This window comes from Electrophorus electricus, chromosome 7 (assembly GCF_013358815.1).
Source record: "Electrophorus electricus isolate fEleEle1 chromosome 7, fEleEle1.pri, whole genome shotgun sequence".
NCBI classification, from domain to species: Eukaryota; Metazoa; Chordata; class Actinopteri; order Gymnotiformes; family Gymnotidae; genus Electrophorus; species Electrophorus electricus.
The window spans coordinates 6,071,953-6,086,390 of NC_049541.1; the positions used below are offsets into that span (position 1 = coordinate 6,071,953).

Sequence of the window (14,438 nt, forward strand, 5' to 3'; positions counted from 1 at the left end):
TGAAATGAAACATCTATCCACACCCTGGCTGTTCGGATCTGAATACACTTTAGCTTAGAATATACTTATATTCCTTTCAAAATCCCAACATGTTTACGGAAGAGGAGAATTTCTTGTCATTCTGTTAAATGTGCCGTTCTGTAAACGAGCGTCAAGGCCCACCAGACAAGCCACATTTTTGCCCTGCTCCTGCTGCTCCGTGTGCTCATTGTTCCAAGCAGCCTGACACAGGCAGAATGGGAGGTGCGTCTGGGTTGAGAAACACTTCACTGGATGATAACATCTCAGATTCGCTATCGTTTTCAGCTTCAAAAAGCAAACACGTCTGAAAAGATGGCGAGGCATCTCGAAGCGGGATCAGAAAGTTTACCTGCCCACGTCACCAGTTTTTCCAGACAAACAATTCCAGTCACGCGCTCGGTCCTTTAGCGTACGACCGGCCTTACCATCACCGAACGCGGACCTGGCCCACTGGGAGGTGCTCGTCCGATAGGACAGGTGGCAGTGTGGGATTCCGTCTATCTGGTTTTAACGAGACAAAAGGAGTCCGTGTGTTGCCTTTCTCTCTGTGGAGAAGTGCACATGCAGCAGCTCTGTTGTTTCTCTGTCCAGCCTGCCAAAGGCGAGCTCCCGCCGTGCGCTCTGCGGCAGCCCACGCCCGCCCCAGCCTGTGAACGCCGGCCATATCGCGCATCTGCAAGGGCCTTCACGGCCCCCTGACGGCCCTCAACAAAGCGGTCCTCTGTCTCGCTGCCAGGGCCTTTGCCCTCTCTCTCTCTCTCTCTCTCTCTCTCTCTCTCTCTCTCTCTCTCTCTCTCTCTCTCTCTCTCTCTCTCTCTCTCTCTCTCTCTCTCTCTCTCTCTCTCTCTCTCTCTCTCTCTCTCTCTCTCTCTCTCTCTCTCTCTCTCTCTCTCCTCACCACTTTTCCGCCGGGGGCCAGCCACTCGCCACGCTTGACCACGCCGAAGGTGCCGTCCCCGAGCTTCTCGCACAGCGCCAGCTCCTTCTCGCCGATCAGGCAGGTGAGCGCCTGCTGCTGGGCCTCCGCGGGCTGCGGCGACGGCTTCCGGAAGGTGCTGGCCGGCTGCGGCGGCTGGAAGTCTCCGTCCGGGCGCTTCCCGCTGAACACCTGCCGCCGGGAGGAGAGGGGGACGGGATTAGGGCGCTCGAGCTTCCGTTTAACAATGTCAGGGCGCCAATACAGTTCGGTGCGCTTTACTCAGATTACTTGACACATCAGGAAATCCACAAAGGCTTTTCTTCTTTTTTTCTTTGTCGCAATCTATATCACGTCACCATGTTTTGGCGGTTTCAAATATTTACATACAGATGAAGTAGACAAAATAATGGAAACATAACATGAAAATAACTATACACATTTATACATACATTCACACACCCAGCTCGTGTTTTGGAAAAAGAGGAAAGCGAGCGGAAACTAAACAAAATACATAAGAATAATACAAACAAAATACTAACACTGAATGATATTAGCAAAAAAAAAAGTGGATAAACAGACAGACATGGAGAGAGGTAGGGAAGGAGAATCAAGACTGAAATCGAGAAGCAAGAGACAGGCCAAGCCTAGAGAATGGCTCTGAGGTTAAAGCGGTATATTCATTACACCATCTGAGATGTGCAAGGTTCCAGGCAGAGCAAGGCCCCCCCCAGGGCAGCTCGGGGCTGAACTAACAGGAGCTCTGAGACGGTCACGGCTGCAGCCTTGAGAGAAGCGCCCTTTGACAGACGGGTCGAAAATAGACGGCCCGCGTAGAACAGGATCCGGAGTGAATGTGAGAGGTGGTACAGATGGGCAGAGGGAGCCTTGAACTGCAGGCTGCCGCCTGATAACTACATTCTGAACATTCAGAACACAGGACTGATTGGTGTCTGAGAGTCAACAGGGTGTGGTTGTGCAAACACAAGCACGCGCGCGCGCGCACACACACACACACACACACACACACACGAGGCATTAGAGACTAACAAAACAAACCCTCACACACACAAATAAACAAAGCCAAACACCAAAAAAACTAACTAATTAAAACAACAGAGAGAGAGATCGAGAGAGAGAGAGAGAGAGCGCTGGTTGAGGAGGTAGATTACTTGGTCTGCGGTTGATGCCAGGAGCTGAAACAAACTGGTGTAATTTTAGAAAGCTATCGGGCTCTCAAGCCACTTCCTTCTGGCCTCGGCCAGCTCGGCAATCAAGAGGTTTTCTGCTATGCACAAACAATTTGCACAGGGTACTGGAAAGAAACAGAGCATAAGAAAGAGTGCGCACGCGTATGTGCATGCACATTGGTGTGCGTGCCCTGTGTGCGTAACCGTGTACACGGTTGTCGCGTTACCCCTGAACGTGTGTATAGGTATATGCCATGCTTGTGTGTTAGAGAGATAGAGTGTGAGTGTGTGTGTGGATTTGTTTTGTTAGTCTCTAATGCCTTGTCTGTTGTGTGTGTGTGTGTGTGTGTGTGTGTGAAGCGAGTGAGAGAGAACGTGAGTCTGAGACTGAGCGAGATAGAAAAGTTAGTGGTTGAACCGGGCTTATTTTCTTGGTTCTTTTCTAGGTGGTGGTCCTGGTTTATGGGGCTGCAGAAGGGCTCTGTACTGGAGTGTTTACAGCTGTGTGCGGCCGTGCGTCTGCACATTCCGGTTTATGTGGATGTGTGGTTTCTGCTGTGATGGGTCAGGATGTCTCCTCATCCCACAGAGAGAGGAATGCTTCCACACTGCTCTGAGAGCGTGCACGGTAAACAGCTCCCCGAGAGGGGCTTCACACACTGACCTCTTCTACACTCACACATGTGTGCACTCCCATGCGCAGTTATATAAATGGGATGTGTCTCTTTTGCTTTTTAACTATCTGTGGAAATGGCAGATTAATGACACAGAGAGCCAAGAAAGGCAGAACACACATTGTGTGTGTGTTTTTTTTTTTTTTTTAATTCCACCACTACTGCTTTCATATAGTCATGTGTACACAGACACACACACACACACACACACACACAGAGCCAAAAATGAGCCTGCAGTGATGCATAAAGCACAAACATTACCTCACAATAGGCCACTGCCCACAAACAGCCCCTCACACACACACACGCACGCACACACAGCTGCGATCCCCTCCAGGCTGCTTGTGTGCACCGTTGCTAAAAGAGGACCAGGGTGCACCAGCTCAGGACACAGACGGCTTGTTTTGCCATTACTGCCGTGACTGAAGCTACTGTTCGATTCTCTTGCTCCTGACCACTGGAGTTACAGGTTGGTGTTACCACACTGGCTCAGCCAATAAGAAGCCAGCACCAAAGCAAAACAATTCCAGCTTCTCAAACTGCCAGAAATACCTTTTCTATACCCCCCCCCCCAAAAAAAAGTATGAATAATAGAAAGTGTGTATTTATAGGATCCCTGGCCACAATGTGTGATCGCAAGCGTGCCGTGTCAGCGCCTGCGTTTTCATTGCCCTCCGCTGGGCCATCGGAAGTCTGCCCCGGTCCCGCTCCCCTGGCAGAACGGCGCCTTCAGGAATGCGCCGTCCCCGTCTCTGCTCGTGTTGCGGGATGGCCGACTTCGGTTCCTGTTTCCAACACATCATTTCCAATCATCTGTCCACGTACGTGGAGAGCGGCCCGCTTCGCGCTAGTGGTCACATGCGTAGCTGCGGTGTGGTCCGGCTCGTTGCGTTCGCTGGAACGCAGACCCGGCCAGAGCGGCCTTTTACGATATCTATATAGGGCTAAATGTTTAGTCTCGTGTACATAAACAGTAGCTGACCAAGTGCTGACGGATTTACTGGTTTAAAGGTTGAGTGAGAGAACGCTAGAAAGCCCCAGAGGACTGAGCAAAATATAGGGAGTTTCTGTCTGCAGTAACTGTGAGAGTGTGTGTGTGTGTGTGTGTGTGTGAGACCTCAATCTAGAGGCCTTGTCAATCTGTCAGAATGTTTATAGAGGGGCACTGTGCTGTTCCAGAAGGCTTATAACACACCTTACTCATCCAAGACTTGCGCTTGCACATCGCCTTTCGCCTCCTCACTGCCTCCCACAATCTTCTCTGGCCTGAAAAACCAGAAAAGAAAGTTAGAAAAAGAGAGAGGTGTATGCACTTCTGTTTTTAAATTCACCTTCACTGAACTGAATTCAGCTCTAAGGCTGAAGCGAGAAAAAGTGTTTCAGGACATGAAGGCCTCAGTCAGCAAGGTGGGAGGAACGTGAGCATGTGTGCGCATGCCCCCCCGCTACACAGAAACCCAGTGGAGGCACCGACCCAGCGCAGACCAGGGTCCGGCTGGGGGGGAGGTGAATTTGGGGGCTAGAGTCGCAAGGGGAATATCAGCGTGTTCCAGCGGGGGGGGGTGGGGGGGGGGCTCCAAGCTGTAACTGAGGCGCTGTGGCTTAACGGAAGGCCTAAATTAGTAACAGTAAATGAAGGTTAATGTAAACCAGAGTTTGGAGAGGCCGGAGGGATGAATGAAGGGATTCAGTTGAGCCTGACCCTCGCGTTCAATGTGGCTGCGCGCGCCATACTGAGAGTGGCGTGACAGACAGATGGCAGAATGTGCTATCACTTTTTTTCCCCTGCGCAAGTACGAAGAGAAGGACGTGCTTGTCGAAGGGGAAGAGGTAAGAGCAGTGGAAAGAAGAGGGGAGAGAGAGAGAGAGAGAGAGAGAGAAACATTCACTGGGTTTTGACACTGCTACTGGTGTCAGCACTGTTCTGCTACCACACATGCTGACTAGCCGCCTTCTCACAACAAGATCTTTCATCAACCGTGTTCAGCACGCCTGTGTTATTTAGCATGCCGGTTGCTCCGGTGAACAGTCGCAACGTCGAGGCGAAAGGCATCGCGCCTCAGCCTCAAACCCTGATTTCAAACAGCAAGCCTTCAGTTCTTGGTCTGAAGACTTTAGCCGCTGCCACGTCTCTGACCTCGAAGCGTGCGTCCCAGCTTCGGCCGGCTCAGCTTAGCACCTTTCTCATTCTTTTTTGGCTGGACCAGACTCGGAATAAATGTCTTCAGGCACGGAATTTATTTATATGTATTTATTTATTTATTTTAAATAAATGTCCACTGGCTTATGCCCAGGTGAGCCAGGTGTGGGGGCACTCGGGGGGGGGGGGCTTACCAGGCCGTCCCATGCCGATCTTCTCCAGGTCCTCGTTCTTGACGTAGTCGAAGTGTGAGAGGCGCGTGACGTTGAGGTCGTCGCGGAGGCGCAGGAAGTACTGCTGCAGCTGCACCTCCATCAGGAGCTCCAGCAGCCACTCGGTGCCCTCCTCACACTGCATGCTGCCCAGCTTCTGCACCCAGGGTAGAGGGTTGGGGGAGGGCACAGGGTCAGGATGCGTTGCACCCGCCTGCCCACGCGCCTTCACCGAAACAAGCCGTCGGCTGGGACCGCAAATGCGTACCTCATGCGTACCTCATCTTATGAAAACACACCGAGTGCAAATGATACAACCATACATACATATATATATATATATATATATATATATATAAAAGAAAAAAAAACAACATCACTTTAAAGTTTTGATTTACTGCTCTTTTGCTCCCCAAACAGCACAGCGCTGGGGAGGTTTTGATGAGCCAGGACAGTCATGGAGCTCGATGGCGAACGTCCCATGTCAACAACTGACCATTCAGAAGCATGACAAACAGGATCTGGACTACTGCACTTCACATTAACATACACAAACACTGCCAACGAAAACATTAACATGCACTTAGTATTGGCTCTCAGTATTCAATGCAGACCCGATCCTCCAACATCTGGTTCCCCACACACACACACACACACACACACACACACCTGAAGCCCATAAAACCACAGATGGCATTGGCCAAGACCTGGCTGCCATGCTCTTGTGCCCAGCCCCGCCTCCCCGGAGGGGCACCAGACACCTATGAATCACACCGATATTACTGTGGGCCTCGCCCTTCGCAGGCTGCTCTTATACCTCTATTCATGTTCAAACTCCATGCAAAAGAAACCACGCACCCAGCACTCGCGCTTGCACGCAGGCGGGATTCCGAAAGTCTAGAGTCTTAGCCTGAAGACTGACAGCTGGAACGTTCAGTCTCTACTCAGGCAACCGCCGTCACGGCTGGAAGGCCTACTCCCCCTGCAGCTGAGCAGAGCGGCAGCGCTGACGCATGCCTGCCAGGAAGCCTCTGGACAAACTCGATGGCTTTTTTTTCTGTCCTTTGTAGATGCTTTGTAGTTTTGTCAGCAAAGCGTGCTGGAGGTCAGCTTTCAGTTTCTGACGTCTCCCTTCTGCTCCCTGTCTGTCTCTTTCAGGCTGGCCTTTAACCCCCCCAAATTACACTAGGAAACGTTTAAAAAGAGAACACTTTGTGGCATTTGTCCACTTCTATGCACTTATTCACCTCCAAGACATTGTCTGATGACAAAGCCTCAGAAAATGTGCCTACCAAACACTGTCTAGTGTGTAGATGAGTGCATGGGATCCATGACTTGCAAGCACGACATTGTAATTTGGACTCTGAAAAAACACATTCAGTTCTAAACTTTGGGTGGTTACACAAAGCAACGTCAGCCTGATTTGCAGGGGAGTTAAATGGTTCAGTCGTGGCGGGCAGGTTAGCTGGATGTCGGGGGTCAACGGGACAAATTCGGCCCTTTGTGCGCCAACAGCCGTCCTCTAGCGGCACTTGAAAAGCGAGGGGTCGCAAGGATCAGGGCCTCCTCCCTTCTAGGTCATCCATGTGCTAGTGCAAGACATCCTTCAGTCAATCATCCCAGGGACACAGGAATGAGTTGAGCCTCGCAACACACGAAAGCACCCCGGTGACACTTTGATGTGATGCGGCTAAGAACTGGCTAGCATTAACCTGGCATTAATATACATTTTTTTAATCTAAAACTTATTGACTAATGTGAATGATGGGATCCATCAAAACACCCCGTGCCGCTTGCTGGAACGGCAGAGATAGGCTGGGGTGCGGAATGGTGGCAGATACTGTGGTCCATATCCTGAGGACCAAGACAGTGATCCAAGGAAGGATGAAAAGAAATGAGGAATGAGACAAATAGTCAGAAGACCCGGCTATGGCTACGTTAACGAAATACTGCACAGCTCACAGCTCACGGAGAAAGACAAGGACAGAGGACGTGTAAGAGAGACCGTGTGTGCGAGAGAAAGAGGAAAACGCAACCGAGACCCCCACGCAAATGCTTGTGGCCTCCCATGTGAAGCGCAGCTGATGATGGAAAGAAAAATGTTGATCTTGAGCAAAGTGGGGCCTTCGGAGTGGGAGGGCAGAGAGAGTAAGTGTGTAGGGGTCAACAGGGGTTGTTTGTCGCAGGGTGATGGGGAATGCATACTGGGAATGCATACTGGGAATGCAACAGGCGGGGGGGCGCTGTGCACTACCAGGGAGAGGGGCTTAATATCCTCACTAGGAAATAGTTTCAGACTGAAATCACCACCGTCACTCCCTGGAGCCTTACTTAAGCTGTAGTTATGGGCAACCCGCACTGGCCAGTCACAGCTGCACTGCACAAACATCTGGACCAAACAATACACCCGAGGCTGGACGGCCACAGTGAGCCGATCTGCTATGAGCAAACGATTATTAAAAACCAAGGTTTTAACGCATAAAACAATTTACCACATTTAGAAATCTTTGAAGTCCACCTTTAACCAAGAACATTACGCAGAGTGTAGCGCACGTGAGCATAAACGGCACCTCAAACCCCCGCCGTTACACTGCCAAGCCCTCTGGGGAACAAACAAACGAGGCTCACTGGACTTCACACAAGCCGACAACCAAAGTCACCGCGGAGACGGGCCACTGCGGTGCCAGACGTCGGGTCCGTCACACAGGATGACTGTGCAGTGTGAAGTAATGGGAACAGTATTGCAAAGTCGCCGTCTGCAGGCCCTTGGCAAGCGTGCAACCGCCGTGATTCTGGCGCAGAGGCTATGAGTGTGGCCGTGGAGGGGTTACACCCTGCACGCGAACACAGCAGCACAGGGCAGTTGATAGCGGCTATGAGGTGGGTGGGGGGGGGGGGGGGGGGTTGTCTTAGGTCAAAATGTAAACACAGACTGTAGTAAACTGTTACATTCAATAAAACTGGCCAGAACAAAATAAATGCATCGGTAAGACACGGCAGGGCAAAAGCACAGGCTACAGACCGTGCTGAACGACCCTGTTCCAACTTAGTTATGTGTAGTCAAAGTGTGATGTATCACACAAGGGTCAGACTCTGTTTTGGTGTAATGTTATCCACATGTACAAGTGAGAACTAGCATGCGACATCCATCGGCAGGCTCAAATGAAAGCGCGCGCGCATGCACACAGACACACAGACACACAGACACACACAGACACACACACACACACTTCCATAAGAGAAAACAAACAAACAAAAAAACTTACTCTGTAAACATGGAAGTGTGCAAGGAAAGGGAATGTCTTTTTGAGCTTATTAAAGCGTCGCATCTTGGGCTCGTGGTCACGTGACGATCTAGAGAGCTTAGTGTCAGTCCAAGCACACGAGTCTCTCCCGCTGCACGCGAGGCTCCGACAGCAGCCCTGGGGCACCGTGCGACGTCTGGAACGGGGCGCCTGGGAAACGGGAGGTCTCCTCGGCTCCTGAAGCCCGCGGACTACATTCCATCGCGGGTTCGACACGCTGTGTTCCCGGAGTTGGTGCGCTGGCAAGCACCGCCGGCGGTGGGACAGCTCGAAGGGAGAGAGGGAGGGTGCGTGGGAGGGGCGCAGGGGGAGGGGAGAGAAGCCCCGAGAATGTACCAGAGGAAGTTTTGCCAGAGGGGAAAGGCTGCGGACTCGGCAGCCACCGCGGCGCATCCAGAGAACCGGAGCGCTGCGTTTCTCGTGCGGCCTCGGGGTGAGGAGGGGAGGGTGGAGAAGGCCTCTGGCGGCGTCTCGCGGGCGAGCTTTAAACGCGGACGGGGCCGCGCTCGAGATAGCGGGGCGAGTCCGGGCCGCTCCGTTTCAGCATCGCTTCCCATCTGCGTCCGTCCCGGGCGATCTCCATCGGGGCCGTCCGCTGCCAGCCTATTAATAGCTTCTTTTTCGCTCCGGCGCCCCTCGACTCAAGCGACAGCAAGGGAGTGAGCGTGGAAGAGGAGCTCTGGGAGAGGCATGACGTCCACGTCAGTAATGCCCGGCTCTGCGCGTCTCTGCTCGTCCTGGCGAGTGTTTTAGGTCTGCCCCGCGGCGTCCGATCCGGAAGATGCACTCGCACGCGCGCGCGCTACGTCTGCGGCCGGGGGACGCGTTGTTCTGTGTGTGAGACGGGAGGAGGTGTCTAGGGCTCTCGCTCCCTCACTCTTCCTCCATCCCCCCCTCCCTCTCCCTTTATGTCTGTAAATCGCTCCCTCCCTCTTTTCGCCTCGCTCTCTCTCTCTCTCTCTCTCCCTCCCTCCTACAGCCTGTGCCCAGGACAGAGACTCCATGGTATTCGGATGGAGGAGCATTTGATCGTGAGCCAAGAGGTCAGATTTAACTGCAGGATGGAGAGCTCATTTCCTGTTGCCCCCCCACCATTTTGGGCTCTTAACAAGCCCCCCGCCAGCGCGAGACCACCATCTCCTCCTCCTCCTCCTCCTCCCGCTGACCCTGTCGGTCCTTCCTTCCCTCCTCCTCCTCCCACATGACTTGATTTTTCTTCTTTATTTGGTTCCCAATTTTTTGCTTCCTTCCTCAGCCCTTCCAAAAATGCCCTCGACCGCCCGTAAACAAACTCCTTCGAGCTGCTTCTCTGGACGTTCCATCTCTGACTGCACGCAGGACACACCGTCCACGACTTAAGTGCCTTCCTTCTCCACTCAACATCCCAGACGAAACTAAACCACATATTTAAAGCGATAAACAATAGGGACGCCGCCGATCGGGTTACGAGGACCTTTTCTTCTCCTCCTCAGCCAGAGGGACAGCAGGCAAAGCTAAGAAACCGAGAGCAGCAGTAAACCAGGACCTCCCGCTACTATCCTGACACACACACACACACACACACACACTTCCAGTACTGCTTTATACTGCCTGTTTAATGCAATAACAACAGACCGTAACAACTGAAGAAAAACATGACTTTTTTTATTTGGGACAAAGTTTAGAAATGTAGCCTGACACACATGACACATGATATTAATGACAAAATAGCAGAAAAAACCCCACAGGTATTTAAAAAAAAAAAAAAAAAGTTTAAAAAGAAAAGAATGTTTCATCAATTTGCTACAGCAGTAATGAAATGAAGGACTTTCCACACCGTGCAGAAGACCAAGCTGTTTCCAACAGGTTTAACAGAAAGCTTCATAAATTTGCTTTCCCCGCACATCTGCATCATTTCGCAGATGCTCCTCTCCACAGTTACTTAAATATTTAGCAGTACGGCAGGTCAGGTGTATTACTGGAGTGAACTGGGATGGAGGGTCCGGTGGTGAACCTTCCACCAACAAGCCCTGAAGCCTGTGACTTAAAAAACAGAACAATACAGAAAAAGCTACACACACAAATTTGTCCAACAGAAGAACACAGAAAAAGCTACAAGCCTCCCCCACCCCCCATTCTGGCAGTGTCGCCTTGTGTGCTTCTGCAGTTCCTGTCTTTTCGTTAAATCAACACACACCCACCAATTCTTAGCCTTTGGCCCGTGAACGCACTTGCTGGAATGTCCTCTGTTGCATCAAACTGCTCAATTCTAGAGCCCAAGAGACATTCACATTAGCGCCTAATAACCTTCAAGAAATTAGCATTTAACCACAATGACCACAGCCTGTGTCGCCGAACCGCAAACTCAGTCAACAGACTGTAAATAAATTCATGTCCGTAAATAAATTCACGATGCGTCTCTGTCACCCTTGCTGAGAATGGAGAGGTTTCACACTGCATGCACATTTGCTGCATGGTCATTTTCATTGACTGTTTTTAGGGGCTGGCTGCGCCCCTCCTGGTTAAGGAAAGCATCTCCTCTGACTAATAACTCTGTAGATAGGCGCTCTATGGAGGCAGCGAGACACGAGACACTGGGCTTCGTTCTCCACCTGCCCGGGCTGTGCGTGGTCACTCTGCCGCGTGCACCCAGATGGTTTCGGCCTCAAACAACCCCTTCGCACATGGAATGATGACGATGACTTCTGCTCCCAAGGCTGCTCACCGTCAGGACAGGAAGCAGGTGCCCCAGCATTCTGACGGCCGCTCGCGACGACTGGCGCCCGGCCAGGCTTGGCCTCGCAGTGCTGCAGGGTGCACCACGTGCAGCGCGACTCGACAGAAGGTGCCAAACTCTCACCACACCTCCATATGCAGCACCTCCGTCCTCTGCTCCACAGACCCCCCGCCCTCGCCGGCTCACACCAGCCACTCGCAGAAAACAGCACGCCATCCGGATGAGGTGGCACAAGAGGAGTAGTCAGTTCTCTGTTCGACAGGGACACTGTAGTGGAACAATAAGAATAACGCACCCAGGTTCTGGCACGCTGTCCACTGCTATGAAAAGGTGTAGTACCATAGTCAGGCAATGGAGGGCAGCAAATGCACAATGACTGGCATGCATGAGAAATGCTGTGTATATATATGAACATCAATACCGATGTCAGGTCTGGTATCACAGTTATCCAACATTGTATATTTCTTTCCATTATATGAAGCTGATCTTCATAAACTAAAAACTTTGTAACCAGAATAGGCAAACCTCCGGGACCTGGGCTGTTAATTGCATTAGCATGTCCCGTCTAAGTTACATCACCTGAACATTGTGGACAAGCCATTTCCTCCAACAGACCACCCCCCACCCACCCCCAGCCCCGACTCTGTACAGAGGATTCATTTGCAGTCACTAACCTGACTCAACATCCCAACAACCATCGGCACAGAGGCTGCTGATCACGGAATGGCTTTCGTGACAGACAAGGCCGACGAGACCGGCACCGTGGCAAACGGATCCACAACAATGTACTCTTAAACCCCACCCACAGCTGATAGAGGAGCAAAACGATCAAGTGTTATTTCTGAATAACTCTCGCTCATCTAAAGCTAACAGACCTACCCAAGTCTGGCGTTGATACTGATGTCAGCGCCTGTGACGAGTGGTGAGCTTCGGATGAGGACAAGCACCTGGACCAGCTCTATACGCACCAACTTTACAATTAAGGCATACAGCCAGGGGTAGAGACCCAGCTCACAAACCCAGCCAGCACAAGCCAGGATGGGACAGTAGGGTCATGAGGCTCAAAGCTGGGTGGATAGAGGAGCAATGCCAGAGTCAACTGCTCAATACAAAGGGAATTAAAAATCGACGGGAAAAAAAACCCAGTTCTGGCCAAGAATGGGAGGTGTGAGAGAGAGAGAGAGAGAGAGAGAGAGAGAGAGAGAGGTGAGTGAGTGAGCATACCAACAGAGCTGGTGAGAGAAGTGTGAGATCAGGTTACCTTCTGCAGTACTGAATCAACATCAAGCTCATGCAGTCTCCCTGGGGTGCATGAGCTAATACTGCTTACTGTGAGAAAAGTGAGAGTACTGTACTAAAACAACCACTCTACTAGGATACTGGACACACACACACACACACACACACACACACACACACACACACACACACACACACACACACACACACACACACACAGGTGTATAAAATGGTCGCACAACAGTAGTACTGCCATTCATATTTAGTCTGCAGTCACAGAGGCTGCCCACACTGACTTGAGATGACTTCATTGTTCAACTCATTTGTGCATCACTCCAAAACGGGAGAGGAGGGGAATTAATTCATTCCAAATGATGGGCCATATTTTCAGAACTCATACAGTCATCCTACATTAGGCCTCATAGGACACCTTCCACCTTGGCCTGTCAAGGTAAGGTACTCCATGTTACCCGCCTACCTCACCAACACTGAAGGCTAGGAACTAGAGTGAGTCACAGTGAAGAATAAAGGGCTGTTGAGATGCTACGACGCAAGCAACTCCGGTGTGAGAGGGTCCATGCATAGGATGTGGGAACTCTGGATGTTTCGAATCCCAATGTCTAGACTGACACCAAAACAACAAGTAGCTCAACGTTCCAGCATCCGCAAAACGGCAGCTGCTATCGCAACTAGAGATCCAGGACAACAGGTCAGAGAGGAGATATCACCACCACTCCCAGACCCCAGTGTAAAAAAAAACAAAAACTGAAGCTGGACACCAGTCGTAGCACACTACCAAGACCAAACGAAGTGCATGAAAGTCTGTTGGATGGACGTTCACTACCGTGACCATCACTGAGCACAGCAGCAGTGATACTTGGGATGCCCAAGAGCAACATGAAGAGAAGTTAGCCAGCTACCAGAACTGCGGAAAGGTGTGATGAAGGTACCTGAGAAGTAAAACAAACTGTCCATACCTGAGACCTTGGAGACTGTCAAGTAAAGATTAACCCATTGTGGTCGACACGTGCTGGCGCGTCTACTTCGATGTTTCTCAGTGTTTTTAGTAATATCTTTCGGATAATACGGTTCAAATATTTACTCAATTTGTAGAATCTGCCCTGTAAATTTTAATGATAGTAAGAGCCTATGAGAGGTTGGTAGCTCAGTGGTTAAGGAAGGTTAAGGTTGGTTAAGGTTGTAATTGGAAGGTTGCTGGTTCATGCCCCACCACTGCCAAGTTGCCACTGCTGGGCCCCTGAGCAAGGCCCCCAAACCCTCAATAGCTCAAGCTTCGGATAAAAGCGTCATAAATATAAGATACACGTCATCTGCCTCAGGTGTTAGCTACCTATTCACCATGTGTGACTGTGTGTCAATTTGAGTGAAACTAAACAATCATGAAATCAACAAGGATTTACCCTTGGAAACCGGTCAACATCTAGCTAGCTAGCTAAAATTCTCAACAAAAGGTTTACAGCTGCTGAAGTTGCAGTGACTTTGGAAAGTATTGATGAAGATAACGGAGCTTCAGAGCCATAGGGGTTTGATTCCTTTGATGAATAAGTATACGAAAATAAAAGAGATTGATGGATAAATGAATGATATTTTACAAGCTGTCTAAAATGGTGGATTAGAGTAGCAATACGCACAAGAATGCGAAGTACGAATAGACCAATTGTTCATTCTGTATCATATACCAATGACAAATTGGTATAATCACAAACTAAAATTTCTTTTCACTTGTTGTTCAGTTGTCCATCCCCTTTCCGTGTTCCCCGGAAACAACATTTCTGCTGTGTTGTGACTGGATTTGAAGCATTTCTGAAGTTTTGTGTGTTTTATTTGCATCGCATTTCCGAAATGTAGCGCATGGCTGTCATTTTGATGAATACATTTAGTGTAGTTGCAGTGCATTTTTTATTTGCAGCGCGATAGGTTTTCCCGGCCACCCTAGCTTAGGAAGTACATCAGAGAGCAGAAACCTGAGGAGGATGGGAAAGAGGCGGAGCAGGAGGATAAACC

At 50.5% G+C, this 14,438-nt stretch overlaps 1 protein-coding gene across 5 annotated transcripts in view; it reads right to left on the reverse strand.

Annotated features, from left to right (window-relative positions):
- The window catches only part of tnk2b (tyrosine kinase, non-receptor, 2b), a 47,750-nt gene that overhangs the window by 9,554 nt on the left and 23,758 nt on the right, over nt 1-14,438 (reverse strand). For 2 of the 5 annotated variants that reach the window (XM_035527832.1, XM_035527831.1), the window contains 3 exons: nt 5,136-5,310; nt 3,997-4,067; nt 920-1,129 (listed from right to left, as the gene is read on the reverse strand). In XM_035527832.1, the coding sequence (XP_035383725.1) occupies nt 920-1,129; nt 3,997-4,067; nt 5,136-5,298 (444 nt within the window). In that variant the 5' untranslated portion in view covers nt 5,299-5,310. Of the gene's footprint in view, nt 1-919; nt 1,130-3,996; nt 4,068-5,135; nt 5,311-8,419; nt 9,308-14,438 lie in introns of those variants that run through there. The other 3 variants (XM_035527828.1, XM_035527829.1, XM_035527830.1) reach the window with 3 other exon arrangements.